At 63.6% G+C, this 10,153-nt stretch overlaps 1 protein-coding gene across 1 annotated transcript; it reads left to right on the top strand.

The window, feature by feature from the left end:
* The first annotated feature begins 4,602 nt into the window (after nt 1–4,602).
* C16H16orf96 (chromosome 16 C16orf96 homolog) lies at nt 4,603–9,773 on the top strand. The gene is made up of 14 exons (XM_067306535.1): nt 4,603–4,635; nt 4,680–4,766; nt 4,940–5,081; nt 5,429–5,514; nt 5,726–5,836; nt 6,166–6,240; nt 6,646–6,810; nt 7,136–7,254; nt 8,339–8,401; nt 8,488–8,583; nt 8,756–8,918; nt 9,064–9,163; nt 9,386–9,475; nt 9,587–9,773. Exons 1-14 carry the CDS (start codon nt 4,603–4,605, stop codon nt 9,667–9,669), a joined length of 1,413 nt encoding a protein of 470 aa, XP_067162636.1. The 3' UTR covers nt 9,670–9,773.
* The last annotated feature ends 380 nt before the right edge of the window (nt 9,774–10,153 follow it).

Genomic DNA, 10,153 nt, shown 5'->3' with positions numbered 1-10,153 from the left:
AGCCGGCAGCAGTTTCGGCCCACCGCAGGAGGGGAGCGGCGAGGCCAGTGCCGTACAACCACCCTTGGCGCCGAGCCGCGCTCTCCCAGGGACACCTGGGCCTGGCCGGGGCCGCGCCGAGGGCAGAAGCCCGGGGCATCTCTGGCTAACAGCTGCTGCGACCTCAGCCCGCTGCCCTGGGCCGGGTGCCGTGCCACCGGCTTTCCTGGCACCTGGCAGGAGCCCCTGGCGGGAGGCCAGCGGAAGCCAAGCGGGAGCCGGGCCCCGCCAAGGCGGCCGCCGCCCGGGCTTTGTTGTGGGCGATCCCTACGGCAACGAGAGCCGAGCGCTTCCGGCAGTCGGCCCTGCCGAAGAAAGGCGAGATGAGCTCCTCAGTCACGCTGGCTGAGCTGGCAGACATCGCCATCGGCACGCCCAACGTTGGCAGCGTCAACTTCAACGCCCTCCATGTCCTGCTGCGTGGCATCCTGGAGCACCTCCACCTGCAGGATGTCACGGCGGAGGTCTCCGAGGAGGAGAGGGAGTTCCTCAAGCCTGCCGCTGGTGTGGCCATGGCCATGGCCAAGGCTGCCGGGGCGGCTGCCGAGGGGAAGAGCTGCTCCCTCTTCCACGAGATGCAGCTGCGGCTGGGGAGGGTTGAGAGCCAGCTGAGCCGCCTCAACGGGCCCCCGTCCACCGCGGAGCTGCTGGCCCACAGCCAGGCCCCGGGCAAGCCGGCTGCCGACATGTGGCAGATGATGCAGCTGAAGAAGAAGGTAGAAATGAATGAAGAAGGAGTGACGAAGGTGAGAAACCTGTCCTCCGGAGAGTCTCCTCCCTGGCGACGCTGCAGGCCGGCCTGCTGGCCTGTCTGTGTGGCATCTGGCCCAGTGTGCTGCCCTACACGGGGTCCTGTCCTACAGCATCCTGCCCTACGCAATGACCTGCCCTATGCAGTGTCCTGTCCTACAGCATCCTGTCCTACAAAGTGTCCTGCCCTCCGCAGTGACCTGCCCTGCACAGTATCCTCTCCTACATGGTGTCCTGCCCTCCGCAGTGACCTGCCCTACACGGTATCTTCTCCTACATGGTGTCTTGCCCTCTGCAGTGACCTGCCCTGCACGATGTCCTCTCCTGCATGGTGTCCTGCCCTCCGCAGTGACCTGCCCTACACGGTGTCTTCTCCTACATGGTGTCCTGCCCTCTGCAGTGACCTGCCCTGCACAGTGTCCTCTCCTACATGGTGTCCTGCCCTCCGCAGTGACCTGCCCTGCACGATGTCCTCTCCTGCATGGTGTCCTGCCCTCCGCAGTGACCTGCCCGCAGTTTATCTGCTCCCGTAGTGCTGGAGAGCTTGGTGAAACACTGAGGCGTGTTTCTGCAGCCATGGCCTGGCTCGGATGGGCCTAGCTCCTTCCCTGGGACTCATTAAAGAGTAGTATTTTAACACAGCTGCTGACCAAAGGTGGTTTTGGTCATTTCTCACCCACCATGGAGGCTCTAGTGATATTTGCTCTTGAGATTTAGGTCTCTTGGGTCCCATCCTGCCCCCAGCAAGGGTCACTCTAGTTGTGCTCTAGCAAGACCAGGCTCTGAGCGGGGCACTTTGCTGTACTCCGTTGCTGGGGGCCGGTGCCTGTCCCCCCGTCCCCATCCTGTGCCTCCAGCCCCCAGGCTGGATACCCCAGCAGGTCCCTGCGCTGGGCCTGGGACCTGGGGGCTGGGATGGCGCTGGCTGGAGCGCGCGGCCCTCCACTCACCTGGCAGGGCCACAGCACCCAAAACACAGTCCTTTCCTCACCTCTTCCCTGCGTTGCTGTGAGTGGCTGAGCTGCGGGCGGCGGTGGTGGTGTCACGCAGGCAGCTGTCCCCACGCCAAGGCAGGATCCCTCAGGAGATGTTCACATGCTGCAGGTTCAATTTATTTGGCTGTTGATGTTTAGACTGTGAGTCAGAAATGTAACGTGTAAAAGCAGCACTGTCTTCCTCACTCGAGCCACGGATTGCAGCACAGATATCCCAGCTGTGGTCACTGTACTCCCTGCCCGGCTTGGAGAGGGGCCGGCATCCAGGCTGCTTTCTGCAGCGCTGGCTGGACTGCCGACTTCTCCGCAGGCCGCATGGGGCTGCCCTGGAGCAGAAAACCAAGACATCTTTCTATCTCTTCTGAGACCTGGGGCTGGTCCCATCTCACATTTTCATGACCTTGGCTTTGAGAACAACTATGGAGCAAAGGGGACAGCACTTTGCTGGGGTGAGGAGCCTGGAGCTGGGTGCCGGTCCCTTTGGACACCCTTTATTTCTCTTTGGGAGAGCTGAGCGGGAGCTGCCCCGTGGGCTGCCCCACTCCTTGGGCATGGCCATGGGCTGGATAGACGTGGCCGATGCCATGACAGCAGCTCTGGGACTTACTCCTGTGTCCCAGAGATACTTCCAAACCTGCGTCTTTTCTGCACACTGCTCAGCCTTGCTTCTCCCCGCCGGCATGGCGGGGTAAGAACACCTTGGCCAGGATAATCCTCCTCTGCCGACCCAGAGCCCAGCACAGACCCAGCGGCACAGGCTGAACCGCGAATCGCTCGTGCAGCAAAGCTGGACGCTGTCTGGGGGTGCAGGCTGGTGTAACGCCGCAGCTGGCACGGGAAGCGCTTGCACGCCGCGGGGTGGGAGGCCTGATCCAACCCACTGCGGCAAGGCCACCCGCACCCGCACGGCTGCCCGAGCCCTGCGGCAGCCGCTTCTCAGTCACGCTTGCTCGGCGTGACCCCTTTCGTCAGCGTGACTGCAGGAGCTGGCCTGGCTGGTTTGGTTTCATGGAGGGATGGGTTTCAGCCAAATTGGGTGAGACCCCCCCTCCCCAGCTGAGCCATTCCTGCTCCGGCCAAGCTGGCAGAGTTGCGGTTTGGCAGCACTTTGGCCACGCAGATGATGGTGCAGGGCAGCAGCAGGAGATGCACGGGTTTGTGCATCGGTGCCTGCGGGAAGGAATCCCTTTGCAGAAGTGTTTTGGGGATCCTTCCCAGGCAGAGCCTTCTGCTGGGCTGTCTGTGCTTGGGAAGGACTTTGAACGTGCCGCGTCCTCATGTGCGGACACTGGCAGAGCTCTGGCATTATTTAGCCTCTGTCCCCCTCTCTCAGGCAACGGGATCCCCTCCATCCTGAACGCTGTTCGTTGCGCACGGGCAGCGTGATGGAGGTGGTCCATCCTGTAGCAGCGTCTGACACCTGCCCCATGCTGTGACGGTCCCCTGGGCAGGGTGGGGACACCCCTGGGAGCACAGTGCTCCCACCATGGAATGAAAGCAGGCAGGTCCGCCAACATCAAACTGTGCCATGGGATGAACGTGTCTCCTTACCAAGGAGAGCAGGCCCAGGGCAGGCAGTTCGGCAACACCTGCCCGGGTGTTGGGCAGGCAATGAATCCCTTCCTTTGGCACAGATACCCCCGCTTCCCCATGCTCTCTTGTATTCCTCAGGCCATGGACACGCTGCAGGAGCTGCTCACCACCATATGCTCCCTGAAAACCACCATTGAGGCCTTCCAGGAGGAGCTGCAGCTCTTGAAGGACAATTTGCAGAAGGTGTGTGGGGAGCCAGGTTGGCTGCTGGAGAGCAGAAGGGTTGGGCTCCTGGGGGGGGGCCCACATGGACGGCAAGGGGGAATGGGGTGATGGGGAGCGAGGTCCCAAGCTCAGGCTCCCTCCCACTTCAAAGCTAACCTGGGAGATGGGGGATCTGCCCCAGGAGCCTGGGGCTTTGGATAGAGGCAGCCTGCAGCTGCAGAGCCCAACTCCGGCCTGGGCTGCCTGCTGCCGATCCCTGCCAATGCTGATCCTTGCCGATGCTGATCCCTAATGATGCCAATGCCTGCTGATGCCTCTGACAGGCTGACTTGGAGGATCTGCGAGAGCGTTTGGGACGGCTGGATGAGCACGGCGGCCTCCTGCAGAGCCTCCTGGACCAAATGGTGAGTGGGGAGACACCAGGCAGAGCGGATCCAAGCCAGCCCCTCCGGTGCTTGGTGCTCAGAGGCACTCAGCACCCTGCTGGCCAGGACTGTCCCCAAGCTACTGCCCAGGGTCAGGTCTTGGCAAATCTTTATGGGAAACATATTTAGGCCTCCTGAGGGCTCCCCTGGCTCCAGCTGAGCAGTGCTGACCTGTCCAGATGAGGATCCAGCCTAGTGAGGCTCTTCCTATGGGATCTGTGGAACAGATCCCATAGGTTCCTCCATAGGAGTCCCTCTGTGGTCAAGCTCCTGGCTGGCAGAGTAGGGACCCCTGGCACAGGGGACATCCACTGCTGCCCCACAGTGTCCTGGCGTGGTGGCTTTCCCCCAGCCACCTCTGCTGCTCTTGTCCCACCTGCCCAAGGTGCTGGCAGAGCGGCATCACCCCGGGACACAGCAGCGCACACACAGGGGCAGATTTATCGCTTGATTTTGGATGTGTCTCTCTGGACCATGCTAAAATCCATGCAGTCAGTGGGCCTGGGAGCCGTCCTGCCCCGGCACGTGTGCGCGGGGGACATTTTCAGCCCTCTGCTCCTGGGGCTGAGCCCAGGCAGACAGGTTTCGCTGCAGGGCAGTTTTACACCCAGCCCCGGGGCACTTGCAGGGTCAGGATGGTGCTGGGCACTGCTGGAGGTGGAGGCGAGGTTCAAGGAAGTGTAAAACAGCTGCTTTTCTCTCCCGGCCGCAGGCGGAGGTGCGGAGGGAGCTGAGCGCCGTGCCCCGGCAGGCCGACGTGGTGCACTGGAGCACCCTCTGCGAGGCGCTCGTCAGTGAGGTCGGTGCAGGCTCCCGGACGCGGGGCACCGCTGCCGGAGCGCAGCGGCTCGCAGGGCAATCGCCTTCCGGCTGGGGCTCCCCGGAGACACGGGGCCGTCGGTGCCCTTTGGCTCCGGGACAGCTCAGGGTTCTTGGTCTCTCCCCAAAACCTCCGGAGCTGTTTTGTTTCAGAAAGCCCGTGCCCAGGAGCCCAGCCCGGAGGCCACGCAGGAGCTGGCCCGCCAGGCCCTGCGCAGGCTGAGCTGGCTGCCGGAGCAGCACGAGGCCATGGGCATCCGCGTCACCCGCCTCGAGAGCCAGCTGCAGCAGCACGGTGAGCGCAGGCGGTCCCCGCTGGGCTGTGCCACTGAGCCCCGCGGCCCTTAGGGGGTGGGCACAGCACAGGATGGGCTCAACCGTCTCGGCTGGGTCTCCAAGGTCCCCCTGTCAGCTCGCAGCGGTGCTGGGACACATCTAGCAGGGACCATGGTCACCTGCCTACTGTGGCTCTCCCCCAGCACCCCCGGGTGCCCTTGCCCTGGCTGTGCCCGCTGGGGCTGGTGGCAGGGCTGGGAGACCTCCACAGCTGTGGAGCCACCCGGGTTGGGGACAGTGCCATGCTCGGAGCCTGCAGCATCCGCAGCAGCAGCCCAGGAGTAAAGCTTTGCTGTCCTTTTTCAGCCAACGTCAGCACCTTGGATAACATAGCTGCCAAACTGGAGAAGGTGCAGAGTGATATAAAGCACCTGGAGGACGAAGGAGAGAAGGTGCCCGGCCTGCAAGGCTTTGGTGGGAGCTGCTGGCAGGCCTCAGGGCTGCAGCCCTGGCACTCTGCTTGCTGCGGGCCACACTACCGTGTCCTCCTGGGGTCCCCCTGCTAGCCCCTCGCTGGAGACGTCTGCGAGCCCACGTCCCCCGCAGCGTCCCGCTTTGCCCAGGCCATGGCCCATACCAGGGATCGCATTTTGTCCTCCCCAGGCGTTGGACTTCCGCAAGGATGTGCTGGACCAAGTGGGGCAGCTGCAGGAGCAGCGCACCAGGCTGCAGGAGGCTGCGGAGCGGCTCCGGAGTGACGCTGAGGACGTCCAGGTGAGCATGGCCTGGGCAGCCCCAGGCTCAGCAATGCTCCAAGAGCAGCTCCTGCCGTGGTCAGCATCCAAACTGGGCTAGAAACGCAGTCTCCACTGTGGGAGGGGAGAGCTTCCCTCAGCCGTGGGGCTTCCCCTGCCAGGCCGAGGGCTCCGGACAATGCTGGGAGACTTGGCACGTGGCGATTTTGCCTCTGGGCCATCCTGGTGGAGCAGGGGCCAGAGTGGCGTGAGCCAGCGGGCTCGGAGGGTGGTGGGATGCTGTGGCTCCTCAGGCAGGGGTGGGGCGTGTGGTTGGCGCTCGTTGATGGATGCGTCACCCATGAGCAGAGCCTGCGTGAGATGGTGGAGCATCTGGACGTGAGCAAAGCAGACAAGGCCCTGCTGGAGAAGGGCTTGGACATTGTGAGTAGAAACACCCCAAAGAGCCCTGGGGCCTCTGCACCATGTGTCTGAGATGGCAGCGGTGCTATTTGCCCCTTGAGCCCCATGACTCTTTGGTACCTCATCCCCATGGAGATGGGAACCAAGGGGGTCTCCTCGCCGGCCCTTCTCTGAGCTACAAAAGCCACCCCAAGATCTGCTCCCTGGCTTCTGGGCACCCTGCCTTTCCCCACAGCATGAGGACCTTCCCTACACCTGCAGTGACACCCCCTGCCCTGCTGCATGCCTGGCCCCGGGGCTGGAGGCTGGCGGGTAGCAGAGCTCCTGTCCCCTGTCCCAGCCTGGGCTCGCTCGATGGCAGTTCTGTGCGTGGCAGAGGCAGGGACGGGGGCTGCAGGACCGGCCCTGGCACCATGTCTCCCTTAGAAAGCAGACAAGGCTGAGCTGGAGACCAAAGTGAGCCAGGAGGAGCTGCAAAGCGCCACAGCCCAGCTGAGCGACATGATGCACGACCTGCTGCAGAAGATGTCTCTGCAGGACCAGGACTGGCAGAAAGCCCTGGAGAAGCTCGTCAGTGACATGGACTCCAAGGTAGCCTCGCCACCTGGGAAGGGTGGCAGGGATGGAGGGATGGGGGCAGTCTCAGGCCTCCCTGCTCTGGGCCAGAATGGGGACTGGTCCCCGTCTTGTGCCTGCTGAGCTGGGAGGGTGAACGCTGAGTCTGCTGGTACCAAGAGACAACGTGTGTTGGGACTGGGCACGTGTCCCAGGGTGTCCCCCAACATCCTTCAGGGATTAGCGAGCCCACAGGACCCCCTTGGGGGCTGCAGCATCCCCTGAAATGGCCCTGGCTCATCACAGAGACAGTGTTGGGGTGGGCTGAGCCCACTGGTCCCCCCTTGTTCTCCTCCCACAGCTGGACCACATGGTGTTGGACCCCCTGCGGGCACAGCTGGAGCGAGTGTGGAAGTTCACCAAGAAGTACCTGTGCCAGGGCCCCCCCTTCAACGCCAACAGCGCCGCTGGCTTTAAGAGGTGAGGGATGCTGGATCCCATCCTGTCCCATCCCGTCCTGTCCTGTTCTATCCCATCCCATCCTATCGTGTCCCATCCCATTCTGTCCTGTCCTATCGCATCCCATCCATCCTGTCCCATCCTGCCCTATCCCATCTTGTCCTATCCTGTTTTGTCACATCCCATTACACCACATCCCATCCCATTCCATCCTGCCCTGTCCTGTCCCATCCTGTCCCATCCTATTCTATCCCTTCCTGTCCTGTCCCATCCATCCCATCCCACCCAGTCCCATACCATTCTGTCCTATGCCATCCCGTCCCGTCCTGTCCCGTCCAATCCTGTCCTGTCCCATCCTGTCCCTCCCATCCATCCCATCCTGTTTTGTCCCATCCCCTCCCATCCTGTCCCATCCCATCCCATCCATCCCATCCTGTCCTGTCCGATCCAATCCCATCCATCTTATCCCATCCTGTCCCATCCCGTCCCATCCTGTTTTGTCCCATCCCGTCCCGTCCCATCCTGTCCCAGCCCGTCCCATCCTGTCCTGTCCCATCCCATTCTGTGCAGTCCTGTCCCATCCTGCCCATCCCCTCCCATCCTGTCCCATCCCATCCCATCCATCCCATCCTGTCCTGTCCGATCCAATCCCATCCATCTTATCCCATCCTGTCCCATCCCGTCCCATCCTGTTTTGTCCCATCCCGTCCCGTCCCATCCCGTCCCATCCTGTCCTGTCCCATCCCATTCTGTGCAGTCCTGTCCCATCCTGCCCATCCCATCCCATCCCATCCCATCCTGTTTTGTCTCATCCTGTTACACCACATCCCGTCCCATTCCATCCCATCCTGTCCCATTCCATCCCATCTTGTCCCATCCTATTTTGTCTCATCCCGTTACACCACATTCCATACCATCCTGTCCTGTCCCATCTCACCCTGTCCTGTGGGGAGGTCTCTTGATGGGGGTTGCTTCTTCCCAAACCCTGTCTGTCCCACCTCGCACAAGGGTGTGGGCCACCCATGGGCCCTCACGAGGTCCCTGACACGCTGGTGGGGGAGAAGGTGCTGCTGACGTGTCCTGAGCGGCCGCCCCTGTGTTGCAGGCAGCTCTTTGAGCGGGTGAAGTGCATCTCCTGCGACAGACCCGTGACGATGGCCCCCAGGCCGTGAGTAGCTGGACGGGACCACACCACCACGCCGCTTTTCCACTAGAGGCCACTGCCTGACTTGGTGTTTGCATCCCTGTCCCCAGGCACTTGGTGACCGTCCGAAAGGCCAACGTGCTCGTCCAGCCCCGGCCGGCCAGTGCCAACAGCTACAAGTACTTGGCGCGCCAGGCGCTGGCAAGGTGAGGGCCTGCCAGGTGCCGGCGTGGCCATGGTGGCTTGTGCCATCCCATGGGGTGGTGGGATGAGCCCTGCCGGGGAGGGTTCCCTCTCCGTTTGGGGTATGGGGCCCACAGCGAGCCCTGGGCAGCAGTGGGCTCCTGGGCCGGGTAACAGCGGCGCTGTCCTCCCAAGGGAGGGCGAAGGGAGCGTCGCAGCCAGCCAGGGCCCCAGCACGGCGCGGCAGCGCTGGCCCGGCAACATGTCCACCACGAGTCCCGCCAGGCAGCTGTCCACCTCCAGCTCCCTCACCACCATCTGCCCCTACGGAGACCCTGCCGCCTTCGCCGCCGAGAACGTGAGCCCCTAGGCCTGTGCGGCCCCCTGTGTCCCTGTGCGGCCCCACGCGTCCTCGTGGCCCCCTGCTCTGGAAAGCCGCTGAGCCCGTGGGCCAGGCGCAGCCTCGGGGCCTATCCAACACCACCGGCTGTTCTTCCCTCTAGACCGAAGTGGATATTTTGGGCATCAACGGGGTGCTGTACAAGGGCAGACTGTGCTCAGGGACCACCAACACGACTGTTGCCCTGGAAAGGGACTTCCCAGGTAAGGAGGCAGTGTGTTACCTCCCACCGGGATGGCCGCAGCCAGCAGGTCCCGTTGGCGGTGCCTGGCGTGGCGCTGCCAGAGGTCGGCCCTGCAGCCGTGCCGGCTCGGCCCCGCACCGCGGCTTGCTTCCCCGCTCGGGCCCGAGCAGTTGGCGGTGGCTGCCCGCGCAGCCCCGCCATGCGTCTCTCTGCGCTAACATCTCCGTCCTTCACCCTGAAGGAATGAAGACCTTCCAGCTTCCTTCCCAGCAGGCTGCGGAGAAGATGCGCCCCGCGAAGTACGGCAGCCGTTACGTGTCCCCGTACTCATGTGAGTCCCAGCGGACGTGGGCTCACCCTGGCCACGCTCCTGCAGGAACGAGGCTGTTGTGCCCCGCGCAAGGCGCTGCCTAAACGCGCTGTTTGTCCTTCTGCACTGCAGGCGCTGCCATGTGGGCGAAGGCCCCGACCTCGGGAGGCCGGCGGCAGGATATCGCAGGTGGCGGCAGCGTGGCAGGCATCTGAGCTGGCTGGGGAGGGCCACAGCTCGGCCCACCAGCCCCATCGCTGCCATCACGAGTGGAAGTAGCACGGGGGGACCAGGACCGGCAAGGCTGCGCTGCTGGGGAGAGGGATCTGCATGGGGAGAGGTGGCCCTGCCTGGCCTCGGGGATCGGGAAGTGGGGGTGATGCTGCCGGGGCCTCTCCTTCCCCTTGGCGCAGGCTGTGCCTCGGAGACCTCCCGCGCAGCCGCTCGTTGCAGCGGGGCGACTCCGCGGGCCATAAAGATGTTCCCTGTTCAGCTGCCTCCCCTGTGTGGTCCCTGGGTTCGCCGGGCTGCACGGGGCGTCCTCGGACACTTGGCCTGGGCGAGCTGAGCTACACTGGGAGCGACCAGCACCCAAACCGCCGCATCCCAGACGGGGCAGCAAAGCCACGCGGTGCGCGCAGCCCAGCTGCGGTGCAGGGGACGGCGCGCGGAGGCTGGCAGGGCACAGCGACACCGGCG

This window comes from Apteryx mantelli, chromosome 16 (assembly GCF_036417845.1).
Source record: "Apteryx mantelli isolate bAptMan1 chromosome 16, bAptMan1.hap1, whole genome shotgun sequence".
Classification (NCBI taxonomy): Eukaryota; Metazoa; Chordata; class Aves; order Apterygiformes; family Apterygidae; genus Apteryx; species Apteryx mantelli.
Note: the sequence above shows the minus strand (reverse complement) of the source record. Positions and strands in the feature narration are given on the sequence as shown.

Coding starts and splice junctions, on each gene's coding strand:
- C16H16orf96 (XM_067306535.1), top strand. CDS start 4,603: ATGGTGCTGGGCACTGCTGGAGGTGGAGGCGAG. Junction 5,837..6,165: donor GTGACGCTGAGGACGTCCAG/GTGAGCATGGCC, acceptor ACCCATGAGCAG/AGCCTGCGTGAGATGGTGGA. Junction 6,811..7,135: donor TCAGTGACATGGACTCCAAG/GTAGCCTCGCCA, acceptor CTCCTCCCACAG/CTGGACCACATGGTGTTGGA.